The sequence below is a fragment of the Aspergillus ochraceoroseus genome (assembly GCF_002846915.1).
Source record: "Aspergillus ochraceoroseus IBT 24754 chromosome Unknown P175scaffold_4, whole genome shotgun sequence".
NCBI classification, from domain to species: Eukaryota; Fungi; Ascomycota; class Eurotiomycetes; order Eurotiales; family Aspergillaceae; genus Aspergillus; species Aspergillus ochraceoroseus.
This window is the reverse complement of record NW_024468479.1, coordinates 1,272,270-1,293,403: the sequence shown is the minus strand read 5'-3', so window position 1 is coordinate 1,293,403 and position 21,134 is coordinate 1,272,270. Positions and strand designations below refer to the sequence as shown.

The 21,134-nt window shown below is 46.4% G+C and overlaps 8 protein-coding genes across 8 annotated transcripts; 6 read left to right on the top strand and 2 right to left on the bottom strand.

The window, feature by feature from the left end:
* Window positions 1-455: 455 nt before the first annotated feature.
* On the bottom strand, window positions 456-2,453 carry P175DRAFT_0501544 (uncharacterized protein). The gene has a single exon (XM_040897192.1). It carries the CDS (start codon window positions 1,964-1,966, stop codon window positions 506-508), a length of 1,461 nt encoding a protein of 486 aa, XP_040752305.1. The 5' UTR covers window positions 1,967-2,453; the 3' UTR covers window positions 456-505.
* A 105-nt stretch (window positions 2,454-2,558) lies between these two features.
* On the top strand, window positions 2,559-2,874 carry P175DRAFT_0237582 (uncharacterized protein). The gene has a single exon (XM_040892668.1). The coding sequence runs from the start codon at window positions 2,624-2,626 to the stop codon at window positions 2,822-2,824; it is 201 nt and encodes a 66-aa protein (XP_040752304.1). The 5' UTR covers window positions 2,559-2,623; the 3' UTR covers window positions 2,825-2,874.
* Window positions 2,875-7,256: 4,382 nt separating this feature from the next.
* P175DRAFT_0557601 (uncharacterized protein) lies at window positions 7,257-8,732 on the top strand. The gene is made up of 2 exons (XM_040900783.1): window positions 7,257-7,785; window positions 7,837-8,732. The coding sequence occupies exons 1-2, from the start codon at window positions 7,393-7,395 to the stop codon at window positions 8,326-8,328; spliced, it is 885 nt and encodes a 294-aa protein (XP_040752303.1). The 5' UTR covers window positions 7,257-7,392; the 3' UTR covers window positions 8,329-8,732.
* Window positions 8,733-9,994: 1,262 nt separating this feature from the next.
* P175DRAFT_0501542 (uncharacterized protein) lies at window positions 9,995-13,229 on the top strand. Its single transcript, XM_040897191.1, has 2 exons — window positions 9,995-11,415; window positions 11,485-13,229. The coding sequence occupies exons 1-2, from the start codon at window positions 10,404-10,406 to the stop codon at window positions 13,020-13,022; spliced, it is 2,550 nt and encodes an 849-aa protein (XP_040752302.1). The 5' UTR covers window positions 9,995-10,403; the 3' UTR covers window positions 13,023-13,229.
* A 428-nt stretch (window positions 13,230-13,657) lies between these two features.
* Window positions 13,658-15,628, bottom strand: hsp70 (molecular chaperone Hsp70; the record flags this gene model as incomplete). Its single annotated transcript, XM_040895949.1, has 2 exons — window positions 13,658-13,781; window positions 13,839-15,628. The coding sequence occupies 2 exons, from the start codon at window positions 15,626-15,628 to the stop codon at window positions 13,658-13,660; spliced, it is 1,914 nt and encodes a 637-aa protein (XP_040752301.1).
* An 844-nt stretch (window positions 15,629-16,472) lies between these two features.
* On the top strand, window positions 16,473-17,461 carry P175DRAFT_0237321 (histone H2A.Z-specific chaperone CHZ1). Its single transcript, XM_040892667.1, has 3 exons — window positions 16,473-16,980; window positions 17,036-17,045; window positions 17,105-17,461. The coding sequence occupies exons 1-3, from the start codon at window positions 16,813-16,815 to the stop codon at window positions 17,305-17,307; spliced, it is 381 nt and encodes a 126-aa protein (XP_040752300.1). The 5' UTR covers window positions 16,473-16,812; the 3' UTR covers window positions 17,308-17,461.
* A 320-nt stretch (window positions 17,462-17,781) lies between these two features.
* P175DRAFT_0501539 (SNARE domain- containing protein) lies at window positions 17,782-18,928 on the top strand. Its single transcript, XM_040897190.1, has 4 exons — window positions 17,782-17,918; window positions 17,967-18,164; window positions 18,229-18,322; window positions 18,380-18,928. Exons 1-4 carry the CDS (start codon window positions 17,908-17,910, stop codon window positions 18,581-18,583), a joined length of 507 nt encoding a protein of 168 aa, XP_040752299.1. The 5' UTR covers window positions 17,782-17,907; the 3' UTR covers window positions 18,584-18,928.
* A 194-nt stretch (window positions 18,929-19,122) lies between these two features.
* P175DRAFT_0237271 (putative tetracycline transporter) lies at window positions 19,123-20,933 on the top strand. Its single transcript, XM_040892666.1, has 3 exons — window positions 19,123-19,331; window positions 19,382-20,001; window positions 20,092-20,933. The coding sequence occupies exons 1-3, from the start codon at window positions 19,263-19,265 to the stop codon at window positions 20,702-20,704; spliced, it is 1,302 nt and encodes a 433-aa protein (XP_040752298.1). The 5' UTR covers window positions 19,123-19,262; the 3' UTR covers window positions 20,705-20,933.
* Window positions 20,934-21,134: the final 201 nt, after the last annotated feature.

The following is a 21,134-nucleotide window of genomic DNA, read 5'->3' as shown; positions in this document are numbered from 1 at the left end:
CTCGATAGCAAAGGTATAGACCCTAAGCTAGATTGAGTTTGATGTCCAGGACTGAAGATAGAGCAGCACAAGCACTAATCTACAGGTAAAAAAAAAAGAAAAGAAAAGAAAGAAAAAACATACAACAGTCAGGATTCGCATGTGGTCACCCACCATACTACTAACTGACCGGCAAGTGGCTTAAGTACGGCTGAGCGGACGGGAAGCCCTGTTCTCCACTTCCTATGGTCGTATGTACGAGAACCCTTTTAGGAGTGGGATATATAGTGAAGAGTTGAGCAAACCAGTTATCTACCTGCTAACACATATTATAGCTAACTATACTGCATACCAAATTGCACTATAGCCCTTAATACATTTATGAGCCAAGTACCAGGAAAGGGCTAAAGGTGCCATATTTCATTACGCTTAATAGCTCACATCCTCAGAAGCGCTCTACTAACAATAAGCTCACTAGTGAATCAGATAAGGCTAGCAACAGAAAGAAGAGCGAGAAACACACAAACTAAGCTAGAAACGCAAACACCTCGTCCTCCACGCGATCAAGATCGAACTTGTCCGGGTGCATCAGCCAGTTATAAGCCAAGATTCCAATAAGCCAGCCCTGTGCATCGTTGAAGTGGATACCAACATGGCCTGCAGTCGGGGGGTTCATTAAACACGACAGCTTGTGGTCCCGGTGAAACCTCTCCGCCACGGGCACCACGACGTCTTCTTCGTGGTCCGCCAGTGCTTGATCGGCTATTTCCACGTCGACTACATCTGTGATCAGACCCTGCTTGGTCAGATGTTCCAGCAACCGGCCAACCCGTTGCATCTGGGCTGCCTGCCAGGCAATAGTAGCTATCACCTGGTCTTGCAAATCCGGAGGCCCACGACCTTCAAGAGCGTACTGACAGGCAGTTGCAAGGGTGCAATAGTCGAGCGCACTCTTTAGCGGCCCGAGGTCTTTCAGGTAGTTCTCTATAACGATAGCTTTCATGTCGATACCGGTGCTATCTTCCACCGGGCTGTCTCCCGCTAACGCCTGCGCTGGTTCTTGGTCTAGACTCATCCTGCGACGAATTCTTCTCCAAAAAGTCCGGGCAGAGGTCCGTGATTGAAGAAGTGCCTCATGACGATCCTGAGCAGAAGCCACATTCGTGATCGCAGTCGCAATTTTTGGTGAGAGGATGAAGTGCGAGATATTGTGGGACAGAAGAGCGCGGGCGGAGGGGATCACCAGCGGTGTAGAGGTTTTCTGGTCAGGCCCAACATGGAGCATCTCGTCGACTATTCGACTGCGATGCTGAGAGATTCTTCCCTCGGGGTGGGTGGTAAGCTCCTCCACAAACGCCGCTCCGAATAAAGAGCACCGGTTTCGGCCGGAGCCCGAGGTATAGGTCCAGGACTGCTCGCCGAGGGTGGCTGCTGTCTCGACAAGCACATCTCGCTGGGCGCCTACATCGGGGGCTATCGTGGCCCACGTGCCGGAGTAACAAGCCTCGTTGACGATTAGGAGGCGCACGTTAGGCGGCAAGACAGAGAGAGCGGCAATCATCTCGGCTTTGGACAGAAACTCCTGTTGTGCGTGCTGAGGATATAGCGTGACAGCGCCATCTCTCTTGATACCATGCCCGATCAGAACGATTGTAATGCGATCGCCAGGGCCTACCTGACCGGAGATATTTCTGATCCAGTCCATGATGTGTGATTTGAGGCCGTGGGCCTCTAGTCGATAGAATGGCCTTATGGCCTCCTGGCTGTCGTAAATCGGGACCCTCTCTCGCAAGTCCTCTCTCCCGAACAGAAACGGCCCGGACAAATTTGTGATATCAAGAAGATGGGTTCCTGAGAGACATGTTGGATGCACCCCGTCTGCCATGAACTTCTTCGCGATCATCACAAAGTCTGTTGCCAGGGCCGTGTCAAACACCCTGCCTCCAAAGACTACCAGCGCGAAGGTGTGGAATGTAGGCTCAGGCATTTTTGAATAGGTGAACAGCTCTATATTTGAATAGGTGAATAGCTCTGTATTTGAATAGTGACCAGCAGTGACATCAAGATGACCGAGATGCGGAAGGTGGCTGCCGGGAGGCGGCCATGGAAGGAAAGCAGTGGCCTCAGGATGGAGGAATATTATGATGGATGTCAAATTGATAACGAAATAGATTCATTTTGGCAAGAAAGTAATAGAGAATGAGTTGCTTAAGATATATGAAGCTGTCGAATAAATTAATGAAATAAACACTGTGGCCTACGTGTTGCTAAGCTGTGTTTGCAGCATCCAGTATAGGTAGGCATCCAGAAGGTTCCAACATCCCAACATATTCTGATCCTTCTCTTTTGGCTACTACCGTCTAAAATCAAATCTAATTTATCTAGAGAGCGATACTTTTCTTTAAGATCTATTATTATTTCTCCCTAAGTAATATGTATCTCTATAATAGATAAAGATCTCAATCATACATGTACGCTGTTTGATAATTATTAAATAATATATGAAAGTCCCCCTCAAACACCCGTGGTATGACCCGTACACCATGCTGAGTTCTACGCGCGCTGGCGGTTCGGAAGAACTATGGCCCGCAGGGCCATCTTTTCCGTGCTGTAGAACCTGGGGATATTGGTTAACCTGTTAGCTATGGAGATTCCTATATTATCTACTTTTATAAGCTATTACCATACTAATACCTACTTGAATACCTACTTGAATGCCTGCTTCAATACCTGCTTCAATGCCTACTTGAATGCCTGCTTCGATGCCTGCTTGAATGCCTACTTGAATGCCCACTTGAATGCCCACTTGAATGCCTACTTAAATGCCTGCTTTATTGCCTGCTAATACCTCCTTTAATATCTACTTTAATACCTATTTTAATTCTAACTTCCATACTTACATTAATATAGTAGCTATCATACTAATATGCAAGCCGCCGAGTGTAGCGAGGATTTAAGGCTAGTAGGTCATATAAGGCGCCATTTAAGGCTAATCATGCTTTATGTGAGTATTATAATAATCAGAAAGGAAACTATTCCATACAGAGCAGGTGAGATCTCTCAGATGCTACGCATGGGTTAGGGTGATGAGAATATAAGCAAGCTTAAGCAATAGCTAGAACTGCTGCTGTAGGTTTCAAAGTTCCATGGACAAAATCCGTCGCCTGGGAATTATCCATCAAGACATCAGACCAGAGAATATTCTATGGAACGCTGAATTAGATTGAGCTCTACCCTGAAACATCAGCCAGTAGAAAAGTACAGGGTGAGATTTAAAAGGTCACTATACTATATAGTATAGAGCTCTAGTTAAATACAAAGGCGAGCTGGTACACATAACTGGATTGACTTAATATAGTCTGCTAGTGGGGGTTTAATAGCTAGATAACTACCCAATAAAAGATAGTTATAAGGTAAGATTACTAGTAAGCAAGAGCCTCTATGAACTACTGGATGGACAGTGACATTGTCAATGTAGGTGTAAGAGCATGCGATTCGGGCAACATGTCTAAACCATTGGACCAAAAGGTCACTATGATCAGACCTGATGTCTGATCTGCCCGAATCCCACCTTATATACCTAGTAATCATTGCCTTGGCACCAGTGCACCTAGTGCACGCCGTGACAGTAGGGCCTTCTTGATTTTTGTTCACAAAGATAAATTTGCTATGCATAGTCAACATAATCTACAGGTAAAAAAAAAAAGAAATGAACAAAACATACAACAGTCAGGATTCGCATGTGGTCACCCACCATACTACTAACTGACCGGCAAGTGGCTTGAGTACGGCTGAGCGGACGGGAAGCCCTATTTTCCACTTCCTATGGTCGTATGTACTGGACACACAAAATCTTTGACTGGTAAGGAGCTAATTAAGAAGTAAGTAGTAACATCATATGTACTTCGTAGCTTTCTATCGATTACTTGTAGAGTCCAGTGTAGTTTTGAGGTCCTATTAGAGCTTGAGTGAAACACTGTACAGCCTTTTCAACCAACTAGAAGTCATCATCCTCGAGTGAAGAGACCAGATATATACAAGACCACAATTTCAGAAGCTTCCCCTTCTAGTTGCAAATCATACAGAGGCAGTCAGTAGTTCGCTCTGCTTGCTCTATAAATGTCTTGCTCGGAAAAAGCATATACCAAGAACTGTTGCAGAGGAAAGTATGGCTGGTGTAGTGGTTAGTGAACAAGGTATGGAAGTATAAGATTAGGTAGTACCTGGACATGGTAAAAGCTTTTCTGAGCACCTTTAAAACTGTTATCACGCGCATATCAGCCTTGTAATAGAGTTGCAGAATCTCCGCCTGTCTTGCTATATTTTTTTTCACGATGATAAGCCTGTCCACGCCAGGAACATCCACATGGGTTACCTGATACCAAAACCAACAAGTTAATTTGAATTTGCAGCTTTCTGATACGACACTTTAGAGCTATTCAGGGCTCTCAACTATGGCTAGTGATGTTTGTCCGACAACCAAGCAGACAAGCTATGTCCGACATACATGATCGATAGCGCTCTGGTTACAAAAGCCGCTTTCTGCGGGCAGAGGAGAGGTGGAAGCAGGAAGAAGAGAGGAATAAGCAGGCATAGGATGAAGGGAGGCGAGAAAAAGCCAAACGGGAGCAAGTTGATGCATGATAAAAGCAAGCCGAAGAGCACCCCCATCATCCTTTTCTTCTTCGCAGACAATTTCGGGAATCATCAACTATCATCTACGACGCTCGGTCATTACTGATATGAGGTTGTCAACGTGTATATCGACCTTTCCATTTTCAGAACCATTTCTTATTCGGCGAGAAACTTCGATGTTGAGAGCTATATTTGACAATGTGCCTCCCCTAGGATCTAACATCACACTATATCCCAAGCGTCCAAAATCAGGTGGTCCTTTCAGTATCATCATTCTTTGAGTATCATCCCAATACCCCTATCAACCAGTTCCAGGAAAGCAAGCGATACGGATGGGCATGGTATAGCAGACTTCATAGAAATCTGGGACTCACAGTTCAACTCCCAGGAAGTGGCCGAGACGGAGGTAATAAAATAAACCAGAGGCGCTTCATTGGGACAGTTGGGGTTATCGTCGCTATGATTTCCGGTGGTCTCATTCTGCTTATTGTTGAGAGCAGCAGGTAGCTCTTTTTGGGGCTTGCCAGGACAGTTATGAATCCCACCAGTATCCTTGAGCCATTGACCGCAGGCAGGGCATCAATAAGCCATGATGTTTGCGGATGTTGTATGTTCGAAATACAGTGGTTTGATTAAAGTATTTGAATGATTTCTTTAATCCTGACAGTTATAAGTTCAAAGCAAAAGGGACGCAAATATGCTCTTTTTATATATAGTGAGTGACAACTCTGCCTTAGGTTCAATCCCACATGACTTATCATAGTGAGACTTTACTTTCTAGTTGTCTCATGAAAACAAAACATCTAAATCACCTAGAAAACAAACTCTAGCAGGGCATTACACTGCAGGATACTAGTTATGATCAGGTAGCCTATAGAATGTCAAGAAACTACTTAAATGTGTTACTGCTATTTAATTCTACACGGCCCCATCTCCTGTTAGAATCTATAGATATATTTCTTATAGCATAAAGAATTCTATAATACCCTAGTTAAAATAAATCTCATAAACCAGACTGAGATTTACAAGCTGTTATATGTCTGCACCCTCCTTGCTGAGAGCATCACCCTCTTCCCACACAACACAATCTTCCTATCCCTATTCTCCTGGAACGAGTCCTGATTCTGTATTAAAGAGCAGACAGTTTGTTAAGACCTCCCAATCTGAGATGAATCTGTCTGTTGCACCATCTAGCGGATCACACTCTATGGTAATGGCTTTTTGGTAGGTCTCGAACATGCAGAACTGCGGGATTTCATGTGTTTTACAGGACTGTGCCCAGGCCTCAGGTGGCTACATAGGGCTTTTTGTCTCATGCATCCCCTCCAACACACATTGCCTTTTTCAGGCAGTTCACGGCTGAGTTATTATTGCTAATGCTGTAGAGTACCGGGAGGATGCTTCTGCGAGGAACTGAGTGGCGTCAATGTTGACGCACCTGGTCTTTGTTATTCTACAGTATCAGTGTTGGTAAGTGTCCAGTGATATGAGATATCCCATCTTTTCTTTCAATTCGCACGCTATTTTTTTTTTTTTACCAGAGGTGAGTTGTGGGCAAACAGGTTGCAATATTGAAGTCTTAATATCAAATATAAAGTCTATAATAGCTTTAATACTTGGTATACCACCCATTTGCCTTGATTACTGCCCTCCACCCTGCGAGGCATCCTTGCCGAAATATTTCTTTGGATATCTTTGCCAATATTAGTCCAAGATGCCTTTCATGCCTCCCAGAGACAATCCTCGTATGTCCCATTCAAACCAGCTGCCTCTTTAATGTCTGGGTCATGCGCATATACACCTTCCTTGAGGAGCCATGTTTCTTTACTTCAAAGTCTCACTCTAAACAGACCAATCTAGACCTATTGGACCCCTAGAATACTGCCCAAACCATGACTCTAGCATTCTTACGCTTCGTATAAAAAATACTGGTAATAGTCTGTAAGTTGGGGTCCTTGCTACACACGCTGGAGGCATTAATCCAAGCTTGCTAATTATGCACAGGATTCTAGGCTCAGCTCATCTGGGTATAATCTGTACAGAGTATCCCCGTTAAAAAATACTAAATTTGCTAGGTTGCTGCTGACATGAAGCACCTAAGTAATCCTAGGGGTAGCTCTCAATTGGTAGAACGTGATTATTAAATTGTATATAGATTAAAGTACGGAGGACTGTGGTCTGTATAATGCAGTTCCATGGCAACCATGCCATGTTTGACCACCCACCCAAAATATATATATTTCGCAACAACCAGTTATTCAAAAATCCTAAAAAAAAATTCCATAGAATAGTAAATTGATATTAAAGTCTAATTGTCAAAAAGAATAAAGTCTATAGTTACTAGCTCTAATACTTAGTATACCACCCATTTAGTTATACACGTTAAGTGGTTGGGGGCACATTTGCTATGCAACCTTTTTGCCTATTACTGTATATAATTATTATAATATATAGTTAGTTAGTTATTCTTGCTAGATCCTAACCCCAGGGGATTAGCCGCTTCGCTTATTAACTACAACACCGTGGACGAATACACTATCTCCCACATTAGGGATAGCCTCTATTTCGACAGAATAGGGGTAGACTCGGACAGTAATCCAATCAACAACCTCCTTCAACAGTTGCCCAGGGCTCACGTGTCAGAGAAATTGCTTAACACACGGCACACAAACTAGAGATAAGGAGAAATAACCCCTCCCTCCCAGAGTCCCACATTCTTGACACGGACAGTATCCGTACTCTGCATCAGTGCATCTCCCACCCTTCTCCACTACGATCATGGACCCATATGTAGCAGACCCAGAAAAAATCCCTACAACTGACCTGTACGCGGATTTGCCGTCCTTTGGTCGATACTACCCCAAACCTGATGACTTTCGCATTGAAATTCAGCATGTCAACTCCCGGACCCCAGAGTCACTGAGATACTGGGCCTCAGTTGTTGGACTCTGTACTGAAGAGAACCAAATCTGTCCTAGTGTCGATGGCACCCGCGCAGTATTTGTTCTAGGTAGCGTGATCGTGAAGTCAAACCATCTCCACGCACGGGACGAGGCTCAATGGACGGAAATCGACCGTTCATACGGCGATTCCAATGAGGTTCAGGCAATCGCCCTGGCAAAGACCGTTTTGAAAGATATCAAAGTCCCAGAAATCTACTTTGCAGGGGAGGTACGTACTCTTGCCACTCCTTTGTCGGCTCAATGACTCACGCCCACCCAGATCAATGGTTTGCCAGTGATCATCCAAGAAAGGCTCCCAGGTGTCGTATTGGGTGTTGCATGGCCTTATCTCTCAATAAAACAGAAGAACTTCCACAAGGAAGAAGCCAGAAAGATTATCCGTCAACTTTACACTATCAAGCCCCCAGAGAATCTTCGCGGTCGCTCTTACGTGGTGCCGGACCCCAACATACTTACTAACGGTCGACTTGATCCGCGAGAACCGGAAATCCTCTTTTCGAGCTCTGATCAGGATCCAGATATGAACTTCATGCATAACGATTTTAATGTATCTAACTGCATAGTGGACAAAGGCAAAATTGTGGGGCTGTTTGATTGGGAGATGGCTGGTTTTTTTGGCTGGAAGACCGCAGGAGAAGTCCACCATCGGATCAGATCCTTCCACCGAGAGGACTTCGTGGAAGCCAATCTTAGTGAGGAAAAGCTTCAGGATCTGGTGTTCTGGAATGATCTATATGATACGGAGCATTAAACCAGATGGGTTCCCAGATTTCATTCACCTCCACCACCAAGCAAACGCTTAGCGACATGTGTACTAAATTGAATTCAAATTCTTTTTACTGTTTATCATTACATATTTTACCAAGAACCCTCAGACTCTGCCAAGAGCTACAACTAACTAACTAACTAATTGTTTCCGCAAGTGCACGTAGAGTTTGGTTCACTAGCATATCCGATGACTGCCGCAGCATCGCCTCAATCAAACTGTTGCAAGATCCAATTGCGCAATTCAACAGCAACTAGAGCGTCCAAGCCCAGAACCAGTATTCCAACCAGTACGTTCTAGCTTTTTTTTTTTTTTTTTGGAACTACACGGCAGGTCCTGGGGACCAGTTCGGTCTGTTTTGTCCTCGGGCGTGGGTGCTGTGCTCGCTTTTCAAAAATCAGTAATACAACAGCTACAAAGATATTCCTCTTATGGAGATCAGGATGTACGTACATTTATCAAGAATCAACTTGCATCACCTTATTTATGAAGGCACTGACTGAAACAGTGAAAGTAATTCACAAAAACAAAAAACATACAACAGTCAGGATTCGCATGTGGTCACCCACCATACTACTAACTGACCGGCAAGTGGCTTAAGTACGGCTGAGCGGACGGGAAGCCCTGTTCTCCACTTCCTATGGTCGTATGTGGTTGGTAAATCAGATTTGAGATCAATATTCATGCCATACAATGTATGTTCTCAGGGTCAGAGGCTGGAAACTGAAATTAGACAAGATACTCAATTTAGAACCAGGAGGCATGGATTTATAAACAGTTATTCATCATACTAAGATCTCTCCCCTCTCCGAAATAGTCAGCCAGGAAGAATAACAGTATGGGGTAAAGCTTAACTCGCCGGTGTTTACATATTCTATAGAGTCTGCTGAAAAGATTCGAATAGCCACTATGGGAATCATTAGGTTCTCCATTGAAGTCTTTACCTCAACCAATAATTCTTTAATTGGGTTAAGGTTAGGTATATAAAGCAATGTAATTTATTTCAATGTTCATTAGGTAGGTTACTATGTATCAATCATTGAATTTAACCACATAAAATACCAAAACTATTCACACCATGACTTCTCCATTACAAATATACAACTCATAGGTTTCCCAAGGGCATAGTTTAGTTAGCAATAAAAAAAAACGAAAAAAAGAGTTTTAGAATATTATTTATGTTCCATGGTAGGTTGAAATTTAACCTATATCAGTCATATTCTTATTCATCGGAGTCCTTTTCCTGGGACCCAGGGAAACCTCTCTGGATCCATGAATCAGCATGCAATGCACAATGTACGAAGTCCTAGTATTTGTTAATCATTTCCCGACTCTAGTACCACTTTCGTCCTAATACCTATAGTCTTATGCGAGCGCCTTGGAAAGTGCCATTTTCGTACGCGCCGCCAGAAATAACCATCTCAGGCTGAGATAGGATGAACAGATGAACAAGGCAGGCTGGCGTACCTATACCAACCTACCAGTTGCCAATACTCTGTAGTTTACATTGAACAAACTAGTGGTGTTATATACAGCTGATCCTTCTGAATATCTACATACGACCATAGGAAGTGGAAAACAGGGCTTCCCGTCCGCTCAGCCGTACTTAAGCCACTTGCCGGTCAGTTAGTAGTATGGTGGGTGACCACATGCGAATCCTGACTGTTGTATGTTTTTTTTTACTTGTCAGGTTTAGCGCCTGTGCTGCTTTACATCATTTATTGGACTTCCTTCTGGTATGTTATGGATCTCCTGTTGACCAGGAAAATTCTCCCCCCCATTCCTCTCAGCCTCCGAGAAAGCCTTACGCATATCCATATCCATCATTGGGTGCTTCAGTAAACAGCATGAGCCAGCTTCGCGAGATACTACCCCTCCTATGCGCGGCTATTACAGGTCTGTGGTTGGTACCTAAATTGCAAGGCTGTGTGCATAAACAGCCTTATATATCTCTTTCACCCTCCAGCTTCCGGTATTCATATCCTCATCGTCTAGCCCTTGACACGGTAGAATCAATGTGGATCTTTATATTATAGTCACCTCTGCTATTCTTCACTGAAATGCGTCCCAAAAGCCGGAATGATTTCACGATCGCGATTATATGCGCCCTTCCTCTCGAGGCTGATGCCGTCGAAGCCTTTTTCGATGAAACCTATGATCGGTTGGGCAGATACTACAGCAAACAACCAGGCGATAGGAATGCATATATTAATGGCAGAATTGGCAGGCATCATGTGGTCCTGTGCTACTTGCCAGGCATGGGAAAGGGGAGCGCAGCCAGTGTTGCCTCAAGCCTACGAGTGAGCTATACTGGCGTCCATCTTGCTCTAGTGGTTGGTATATGTGGAGGGGTTCCATCAATATCAAACGATCAGAAGATATTTCTAGGCGATGTTATTATCAGCGATGCTGTGATCGAGTACGACTTTGGGCGACAATACTCTGGTGGTTTTCAACGAAAGACCGGTGTCAAGGAGACACTTGCCAGGCCAGATCAAGAAATTCGGAGCCTTCTTAATGGTCTTAGGGCTGATAAGACCAGCCGTGAAATTGAAAGCCAGATACTTGAGTATCTTCATGTGATTCAGCAAGGAGACAAAAAGTGGAACCATCCACAAATTGATGATATTCTTTTCAGAGCTTGTCACCTCCACAAGCATTACAATCATTCTATCGAATGCTGTTGTTTGCAGAGTGACTCTTTTGATAGCATTTGCGAAAACGCACTGAAGGAAAATTGCAATGATCTTGGATGTGATAACGAGGAAATCATACGTTGCCGAAAGCCTTCAGAAAATGCCCGAGTTTCAGCATATATTGGTACAGTCGCCTCTGCTGATACAGTGATGAAATCAGGACAACACCGCGATAGTATAAGTCAAAAAGAAGGCGTTATTGGCTTTGAGACGGTGGGAGCAGGGGTGTGGGATAATATTCCATGTATTATCATTAAGGGTGTGTGTGACTATGCAGACAGCCACAAGAACAATTTATGGCAAGCATATGCAGCAGCAACTGGAGCGGCAGCAGCAAAGGCTTTCCTGGAATACTGGAGGCCTTCTGGCCAAGAAGGTGAGTCTACTACCTACGTATTATTAAAGAATTGCCTAAACTATAGCAATATCTCATCTATTTTAGAAGATGCGAGCAACAAATGTCACTCAATGATCCCATTTGAGAGAAATCCGCGTTTTGTGGGCCGCCAGGAAGAAATCCGCATGCTAGAGGATCTCATCTCCAGGTCCAATGGACCAAAAAAACTTGCGATTACTGGATTAGGCGGCACTGGGAAAACCCAAGTAGTGCTTGAGCTTGCTTACCGCATGCAGGACAGAGATTCTGATTGTTCCATTTTTTGGATTCCCTGTACCAGCCACAAAGCTATTGAACAGGCATGCATGACCATCACACAAATGATAGGGATCCAGGATGCGAAGCCAGCAGAGGTGAAAGAGCATATCAAGGATTATTTCAGCCAAAAAGACAGGAAATGGCTTCTGATTTTCGACAACATTGACGATATGGATATGTGGACCAAGTGCAGCAGTACCTCCCCGCCACTAAAGGATTTTTTCCCTCACAATAACCAAGGTCATATTATCTTTACTACTCGCAATCGGAAGTTAGCTGTAAAACTAGCGTCTTCTGTTGTGATACATGTCCCCGAACTTGATGAAAAAACAGGTATAGAGCTTCTGAACAAATTATTAATTCAGAAAGACCTGCTTGACAACATCCATCCAGCAATCAATCTTCTTGAACAGCTTACTTTTCTCCCATTGGCTATTGCCCAAGCTGCAGCATATATCAACGAAAACGGTATAGGAGTGTCTGAATACTTGCTGCTTCTACAAGAACCAGAGGCAGATGTTATAGAGCTACTGAGTGAGAAGTTTTGTGATGATGGACGCTACAATGATATGCAAAACCCAGTAGCTATAACCTGGCTAATCTCGTTTCATCAGGTTCAGAAGCTTGACCAACTTGCTTCTGATTATCTATCACTTATGGCCTGCATTCATCCGCGCAATATACCACAATCCTTTCTCCCACCAGCAGCATCTAGAAAAAAGATGGTTGATGCTCTTGGCCTTCTGAATGCATATTCGTTTATTACAATCCAGCCTGAGAATGGCTTTATCACCCTCCATCGCTTGGTACGCCTGGCAACTCGAAATTGGATGATAAAGGAGGGACGGTTTCCACTCTATATTACTAAAGCAGCAGATCGAATGAACAAGATCTTCCCCCACGGTCCGCATGGCAATCGACAGCTTTGGAGGGAGTGCCTACCTCATGCACTGTCCTTCTCAGAAGAGAATGAGTTCAAAAAGAGACAAGAGCGGTATATTAACTGTATTTGGAAGATGGCGAGCTGTTTCGATCGTGGCGGGAGATATAATGAAGCAGAAGAGCTGCTTGTGCGGGTAATAAAGACCTGGAAACAGGTGCTCGGGCCAGAGCATCCTAACACTGTGACTAGCACGGGCAGTCTGGCATTGACATACCAGAGTCAAGAACAATGGAAGGAAGCCGAAGAGCTATTTCCGCAGGCGATAGAGACTCAGAAACCTGATACTCTGACTAGCATGGCCAACCTGGCCTGTACCCGGAAACCCCAAGGAAAAGACGAAGAAGCTTTAGAGTTGATGATGGAGAGCTGCTCAGTGGCTGTATAACACAGTACGTACTGGGGCCGGATCACCTACTAGCCCTATCTATCCTGTTCTTGCATCCTCGGCAACTGGACGAAGTGGATTAGTTTCTATACAATGCCGGGGGCCTGTAACTAGTTATGTATGTATAGTTAGCAAACCAAAACAGTACTTTTTGTGTAAGATTAGAACTATGTACATAAGAGGTGAAAGCTACTTAATCTAATATTATTCTAGAGCTACTCGTTATTGGGGACGCAGCTCACCTCGCCATGGGTAGAAACCCTCTCTTCCTTATTACATCTAAGGAAATGAGATACTTCATTTCCTACATTGCCAGTTCATGTCGTCCAGCGAATTGCGGAGTCAAAAAAACAAGTGGCTAGCAAAATTTCTCCTACAGATAAATATCTACCAGGATAAAATGTATTAGAAGAATTGTATTTATTGGTACCGGAACTTTTCCCTCCCAATCTGCATTTGCAGGTTCATCATGTATCGAAACTAGAATCTATGCTGTCATGCGCAAAGAAGAATTCCCATAATTTCGTAACAAAGAAAAAAAAAAAAAAAAGACATAAAATTAAAACAGCGCCTGTAGAATGAACATAAAAAAAAAAAAAAAAAGGGAAGACGAAAAAAAACTGCGTTCAAAGCATTTAGTCGAGTTCCTCAGGGCGCTCCTCGACATCGTCAGCAGTGCGAGGAGCGGCGCCAGGAGCACCGGCACCAGGGGCACCACCGGCAGCACCGTAGGCAGCGGAGATGATGGGGTTGGCAACACTAGCAAAGAATGTTAGTCAGTTATTCAAGAATGAGAGAGGAAAAGGGGAAACATACGCCTCAAGTTCCTTCTGCTGGGACTCGTACTCCTCCTTCTCAGCAGTCTGGTTGTTGTCGAGCCAGCTGATGACCTCATCGACCTTCTTGGAGACAGTCTCCTTGTCGGAGTCGTTGATCTGGAGCTTGTTCTCGCCAATGGTGTTCTTGAGGGAGTAGGCGTAGGACTCGAGGCCGTTCTTAGCCTGGATACGGGAAGCCTCAGCCTCATCCTCGGCCTTGTACTTCTCAGCATCAGAAAGCATGCGCTCAATGTCCTCCTTGGAGAGACGGCCCTTGTCGTTGGTGATGGTGATCTTGTTGGTCTTTCCGGTGCCCTTCTCGACAGCAGAGACGTTCATGATACCGTTGGCATCGAGATCGAAGGTGACCTCAATCTGGGGGACACCACGAGGAGCAGGGGGGATACCGGTAAGCTCGAACTTGCCGAGCAGGTTGTTGTCCTTGGTGCGAGCACGCTCACCCTCGTAGACCTGGATCAGCACACCAGGCTGGTTGTCGGAGTAGGTGGAGAAGGTCTCGGACTTCTTGGTGGGGATGGTGGTGTTGCGCTTGATCAGGGCAGTCATGACACCACCAGCGGTCTCGATACCGAGGGAGAGAGGGGCAACGTCGAGCAGGAGGATCTCGTTGGTGGACTTGGAGGAGGTGTCACCAGACAGGATAGCAGCCTGGACGGCAGCACCGTAGGCAACAGCCTCATCGGGGTTGATGGACTTGTTGGCGTCCTTGTTGAAGAAGTCGGAGACGAGGCGCTGGATCTTGGGGATACGGGTGGAACCACCGACAAGGACGATCTCGTGGACGGAGGCCTTGTCAATCTTGGCGTCACGGAGGACACGCTCGACGGGCTCCATGGTGGAGCGGAAGAGGTCCTGGCAGAGTTCCTCGAAACGAGCACGGGTGATGGAGGTGTAGAAATCAATACCCTCGAAGAGAGAGTCGATCTCAATGGAGGTCTGAGCAGCAGAGGACAGGGTGCGCTTAGCACGCTCGCAAGCAGTGCGGAGACGACGGAGAGCACGGGCGTTGGAGGTCAGGTCCTTCTTGTGCTTGCGCTTGAACTCGTTGACAAAGTGGTTGACGAGACGGTTGTCGAAATCCTCACCACCAAGGTGAGTATCACCAGCAGTAGCCTTGACCTCGAAGATACCCTCCTCAATAGTCAGGAGAGAGACATCAAAGGTACCACCACCAAGATCGAAGATGAGGACATTACGCTCACCCTCGACCTTCTTGTCCAGACCGTAGGCAATGGCAGCGGCAGTGGGCTCGTTGATGATACGGAGAACGTTCAGGCCGGCAATGAGACCAGCATCCTTGGTAGCCTGACGCTGAGAGTCGTTGAAGTAGGCGGGGACAGTGATGACAGCGTTGTTGACGGTGCCACCAAGGTAGGACTCAGCAGTCTCACGCATCTTGGTCAGGACCATAGAGGAGACTTCCTCAGGAGTGAACTGCTTGGCCTCACCCTTGAACTCGACCTCAATGATGGGCTTGCCACCCTTGTCGACGACCTTGAAGGGCCAGTGCTTCATATCAGCCTGGACCTCAGCATCCTGGAAACGACGACCGATAAGACGCTTAGCATCGAAGACGGTGTTGTGAGGGTTCATGGCAACCTGGTTCTTGGCGGCATCACCGATGAGACGCTCAGTGTCGGTGAAGGCCACGAACGAGGGGGTGGTACGGTTACCCTGGTCATTGGCGATGATTTCGATGCGGTCATCACGGAAGACACCCACGCAGGAGTAGGTAGTACCCAGATCAATACCAACAGCAGGAGCCATGATGATGTGTGTATGTGTGTGTGTGAGAGAGAGATAAAGAAAGTGTGAGGGGTTCAGGAAAAGGAAAAAGTCGTTAAAAGAGTATGATGATGTACAGAGAGAGGAAGATGGGGGGAGGAGAAGTCAGAGAGAGATGAATTAGTTAGATTGGAATAGAAGAAGAGAAGAAAATGTGCGAAAGGCAAGCTTGAGATCCCTAATAATATACTGGCGAGCGGTGTGTTACTGGCAGCTTCGATGGGCATCCATCGGGTTCGATCGCCTTCGACCAGCGGGACTGTAGCGAGTTCTGGGCCTTTCGATTGGTCTCGCTTTGTTGCTGGTTCATTCGAGGAAATTTTCCAGGCTTCTCTCTCGTGTACTATGTTAATGTACTCCGACTATTCCGTTTCCTCTTCACTCAGCCTGTGAATTTGTGCAAAAAAGTGATGATGCTGAGAAATGAGGCAAAAGTTGGCGGGGTGAATGGATGACGTAATGCACCAGCTTTTTTCGTCTTTTTCTTTTCTTCGATCCCCATAGTAACTGGTATTTATATGCCCGAGTACGGAGTAGATGGAGAGCCTTTTATGAAAGAATAACTGTAACTGACCTACCTGTCTATTGGAAAATATCCTCAGAATTGCCTGATTAGTGCCGGGGTGCCTCATCAGAGAAATAACTCAAATTCGTCCTCTTCCACAATGAGATGAGGCTCTACTGCAAGTGATTCTGATAGTAGCAAGTCCCTGGCTCTGTCAGGCATGGTGAAGGTGATAATTACGACTAGAAGATGTTTTTCCAATGGATCGAGCTCTAGGTAATATTTCCTGATGCTGACCCCTCTTAAATCATTCAATACCCTCTACGTGCAGCTATATATTTTATTCTCATAGTATACGCCCTATTAAAAAAGACAAAATGTTACAGAGGCGTGTTTTTTTTTTTTTGTTATGGTCAAAAACAAGCGCCGTCACGGGAGCAGCGCATTGGATCGGATTCGGCCATCCCTCGCAGCCAATGGAAAAGTTGAAGCTGCTTCTCTCTCCCCTTGCGACAACCTTTCAAGTACTAAGTTATTATTTCCTTTCCTCCTGTTTTAACCCTACTTAAGCTCACTTTTACCCCCCTATCCCTTTTCTCTCTCCCCGTTATTCTCTTCTCCCTCTTCCCAACCCGTCTCTACAACCCCACAACACAGTACAATGGGTGACCACAACCGATCCACTCTTTCCGGCAATGGCTCTGCCGCCAATGCTTCCGATGCCGCTGCTTTCAACAAGGGCAAGGGCAAGGCTATTGCTGATGACCCGATGGATATGAGCATGGATGAGGAGGAAGAGGAAAGCGAAGAAAGTGAGGCTGAGGAGATGGTATGTTTGCGACCTTTACTACGACTCGAACATCACTAATTAGAATCTCATCTAGATGCCTGATGGTACAACACAACCACCAATTCTCCATCCTGGATAGTAGTCAACTAACTAATGCTCACAGGCGAGGAGGAGGAGGACGACGGCGAACTTGAGCCCATCTCTCCCTCCAACATCATCGATGGCGGACGACGCACCCGCGGAAAGAACATCGATTTCCAGCAAGCGGCTGAGAAGCTCAGGGCGGACTCGATGGAAGATAGTGACGAGGATGAGGACGACGAGGATTTTGAGCCTCGCGATGATGACAACAAGATGCGCGGTTAATCGAAATACCTAATGGTTCAATACGAACAAACCTAGGGGATATGGGTGCGACTCGGATTCAAAATAGGCGCAGTTATGGGGGTTTTCTTTATATTTCGAACTGATTTATCTGATGCTGTGGCATATTCATGAGATTGGACGAATGGATTGATGATGTTATATGATGATACCTATTATATCTCTTGTGCCTGTAGCTGCCTTAGTATATGAAGCTCCATCCCGAGGTGGGACGCCAGCTCTGCCACTCATCAGGGGCTGTCTCCCAGACAGTGAAAACCACCATAAAATAGTCATTCTCGGGTAATATCTATGACTCTATGATATTATTTACAATTCTACTATCATCATAATATATATTAAACCAAATAATAATAATACTCAGTTTGATCTCACGTGCAAAAGGGTTCGGCGCCGCAGAACCGCCCAAGTGGCAACATTTATCCCCAACGGCTTCGATGTGCGAACAAAGCATCGCTCGCCGCAAACAGACCAACTTGCTACACATACCTGGTCACATTCTTCACTATGTCCTTCCATTAGATTACATGGCTCCAAGTCTAGCGGAATAATTTATTTTCTCAAGCCCCCTCCCTACTCATCATGGCTTCACGGTACGAGCATGTTACTTCCACTCGATCGACGATAACTAACCCAAGCAGATTTCCACGATCCAACCTTCATCAGCGCGATCCTCGTGGATCCTCCTCCCTATTTGACTCTTACGGCGGTGACTCTCGGCCCGCGAGCAGATCCCCAGGCAATGTCGGGGGATATGGCTATGGAGGGTACCCAGGAGCCGATCGATCTATGAACAATAGTGCTCCAGGGGGATATAGGACGGCTACACCGAATGCAAAGTAAGCCCCTGAAAAGTGCTCTATACACCCTATTCGATTCGCTACTCACCCAGCTCAACCTTAGGGGCCACTACTCCGATGCTGTCCTCTCCCACCTCGAGTCACAAAATGACGCCGAAGTCGAAGGAATCACCGCCAAAGTAAAGATGCTGAAAGATGTGAGCACACAAAAAAAAAACTCTATCCTTTGATTCATTGGCATACTAATAAGGTAGATCACTCTCGCCATTGGAGAAGAGATCCGTGATACAGCTCATATTACCGACCTAAACGACTCCTTTGAAAACACTCGGGTCCGCATCCGAGGAAACATGAACCGGATGCTGCGCATGGCCGAACGTACTGGTGTTGGCTGGAAGGTGTGGGTAGGATTCTTCTTCGCCATCTTCCTGCTCTTCTTCTATGTGTGGATCACTTGAGCTATCCAACCTTGTTATCTAATTTTACCCAACTTAATACTTTGACGATCGCGATATGGCATAAGGTTCCGGTGTTTTGGCGTCATACCTCCTTCTCCGGAAGAGATTCAGGACCTTTCTCTCTCGTTTCCATTGACTTTCACGATGACACGCATACCTGGAGTTAGCTCACTCATCGGACCACGACCTCTGACGACTGTCAATTGTTATGGTGCTATTTAAGTGTACAATGTTACTGTACTGTATATACATATGCTGAAACCGAGGTAGAATGTGACTTGGCTGTTTCCTTCGCTACATTCCTGATACATCCAAGCTCCTGTTAATATCTTACATACTATGAGAAATATTTTGATTCTAAATTGAATATCATCAACGCATTCCATATTCTATGCAGATGAAAGGCGAATCTATAAATAGCTTGAAGATTATGCCGAAGTATATAGAACCCGATTGGGCAGTAGGGCACAGGGCTATAGAATGACATACGGCTGGAACGTGGCTTAGATTATCTGTACTGCAACAACAACTTCAGCTCTGCACATGCGATCTGGCCAATTCATATATTCCAGGGGCGGGTTGTCTAGGTATTTAAAACGCTTATTCATGGCTCATCTTTGCATTTTCTCCTGATTTCATTCTCTTGTTGTGCTTTCCTTAAACTCCCACTGTTGTCCACATGGCTCTCCCCGCAGAGCAGCGGAAAAAGATCCTCAGGGTCTTAATGACCTCTCTACTTTTGGATTTGGTAAGACCCTCGCTCAGCTTGAACCGGATTTTCTCTAATAGCCAGCTCAGATATCCTTTACGTTTATTCTACCGCTATTCCCCTCCCTGCTGACCTTCTACCGCAACCAAGACCCCGCCCCGTCCTCTCTCTTGAACCGCGTCTTCCACTACCTAAACGCCTACAAGAACGCCTTCGCAAAGCCGATTGACTCGCGGTACGACATCGTCCTCCTTGGAGGCGCACTCGGGTCCTTGTTTTCTTTCCTCCAGGCCGTCGCGGCGCCATTCATTGGCGGGCTCTCCGATAAATATGGCCGCAGAACCGCGCTGCTCTGCTCCATGGTTGGAAACACCCTCAGCGTAGCGCTCTGGGTCGCAGCCACAGACTTCCGCACGTTTCTCGCTAGCCGTGTTGTCGGCGGGCTCAGTGAGGGCAATGTGCAGCTTGCGCATGCCATCGCAACAGATATAAGCGACCCAAGCCAGCGGGGCTCCACCATGGCCCTGGTGGGCGCATGTTTCAGCATCGCTTTCACCTGCGGGCCCGCGCTCGGCGCGTTCCTCTCCAACATTACCACGGTAGCAGCGAACCCCTTTGCAACCGCAGCGGGAGTCTCGCTCCTCCTTATCGTCATCGAAACCAGCTACTTGTACCTGTGCCTCCCAGAAACGCACCCGCGCCTCAGCAAGCTCGCCCATAGCTCTCCCGCGCCACCCACCCCCCAGCAGCCCAAGTCCCAGAGCACAAGCACAAGCACAAGCACAAGCACAAGCACAAGCACAAGCACAAGCACAAGCACAAGCACAAGCACAACCGCACGCACCCACACCAACCACCCTTCCACCCTCAACACCATCCACTTCCTCTTCCTCCTCCCCTTCTCCGGAATGGAGTTCTCCCTCCCCTTCCTCACAGCAACCTTCTACGCAAACACCGCGACCACCGCCAGCCCCTCCGCGCTCAACGGCCGTCTCCTCTCCATGATGGGCCTAATCGCCTCCCTCCTCCAGGGCACCGTCGTGCGCCGTCTCCCGCCCCTGCTCACCGTCCGCATCGGCGTCGTCGCATGCACTCTCTCGTTTTTCCTCCTCGCACGCGTTTCCTCCCTGTCGGGCCTCTACGCCGCCGGCAGTCTTCTCGCAGTGACGAGCGCCACCGTAGTCACGGGCCTGAACAGCCTCGGGAGCCTCGAAGCCGAGGAAGGCGAACGCGGTGCCGTCCTGGGGAGACTCAGAAGCTGCGGACAGATTGGACGTGCGGCGGGGCCCGTCCTGTTTTGCTCGCTGTTCTGGTGGGCTGGCCGCGAGGCGGCGTACGTGACTGGTGGAGGTGCGATGTTGGCTGTTTGCGGTGGGGTGTTTTTATTTTTGAAGTCGCCGCCGCGTCCTTGATTTTTTTTTTTTTTTTTTCCCCTTCCTTTCCGGTTTATTGGTTGTTAGATTACTCTTTGTTTTTTGTTCTTTTTGCATTTCTTTCGGGTTCGTGTACATACTACTACTCCTCTCTCTCTCTCTCTGTGTGTGTGTGTGTGTGTGTGTGTGTGTGGAATCTAAGAGGTACGGTAGGCAAGGCAGGTATATCATATCATGCCTTTATGGCTTACTGCTATGCAGTTAGTACCTTGGGTAGTTTACAAGCAGAGCTAAATAATTCAAGGTACATCCATCCATCCATCCAGTGAGTACGTTAATTTATACACATACACATACAAGCCTCATGCAAAGCTCGTCATCATCATACAAGAAAGGAGATTATTCTACCATCCAACTTACCCCGATCGCTTAAACCAACAAACAAACAAGACAGGAAGAGGGAAGGAAG

Coding starts and splice junctions, on each gene's coding strand:
- P175DRAFT_0237582 (XM_040892668.1), top strand. CDS start 2,624: ATGGAGATTCCTATATTATCTACTTTTATAAGCTATTACCATACTAAT.
- P175DRAFT_0237271 (XM_040892666.1), top strand. CDS start 19,263: ATGGCTCTCCCCGCAGAGCAGCGGAAAAAGATCCTCAGGGTCTTAATG. Junction 19,332..19,381: donor CCTCTCTACTTTTGGATTTG/GTAAGACCCTCG, acceptor TAGCCAGCTCAG/ATATCCTTTACGTTTATTCT. Junction 20,002..20,091: donor ACGCACCCGCGCCTCAGCAA/GCTCGCCCATAG, acceptor CACAAGCACAAG/CACAAGCACAAGCACAAGCA.
- P175DRAFT_0237321 (XM_040892667.1), top strand. CDS start 16,813: ATGGGTGACCACAACCGATCCACTCTTTCCGGCAATGGCTCTGCCGCC.
- P175DRAFT_0501544 (XM_040897192.1), bottom strand. CDS start 1,966: ATGCCTGAGCCTACATTCCACACCTTCGCGCTGGTAGTCTTTGGAGGC.
- P175DRAFT_0501542 (XM_040897191.1), top strand. CDS start 10,404: ATGCGTCCCAAAAGCCGGAATGATTTCACGATCGCGATTATATGCGCC. Junction 11,416..11,484: donor GAGGCCTTCTGGCCAAGAAG/GTGAGTCTACTA, acceptor CTATTTTAGAAG/ATGCGAGCAACAAATGTCAC.
- P175DRAFT_0557601 (XM_040900783.1), top strand. CDS start 7,393: ATGGACCCATATGTAGCAGACCCAGAAAAAATCCCTACAACTGACCTG. Junction 7,786..7,836: donor AAATCTACTTTGCAGGGGAG/GTACGTACTCTT, acceptor ACGCCCACCCAG/ATCAATGGTTTGCCAGTGAT.
- P175DRAFT_0501539 (XM_040897190.1), top strand. Junction 18,165..18,228: donor ACGGCTACACCGAATGCAAA/GTAAGCCCCTGA, acceptor GCTCAACCTTAG/GGGCCACTACTCCGATGCTG. Junction 18,323..18,379: donor AAGTAAAGATGCTGAAAGAT/GTGAGCACACAA, acceptor CTAATAAGGTAG/ATCACTCTCGCCATTGGAGA.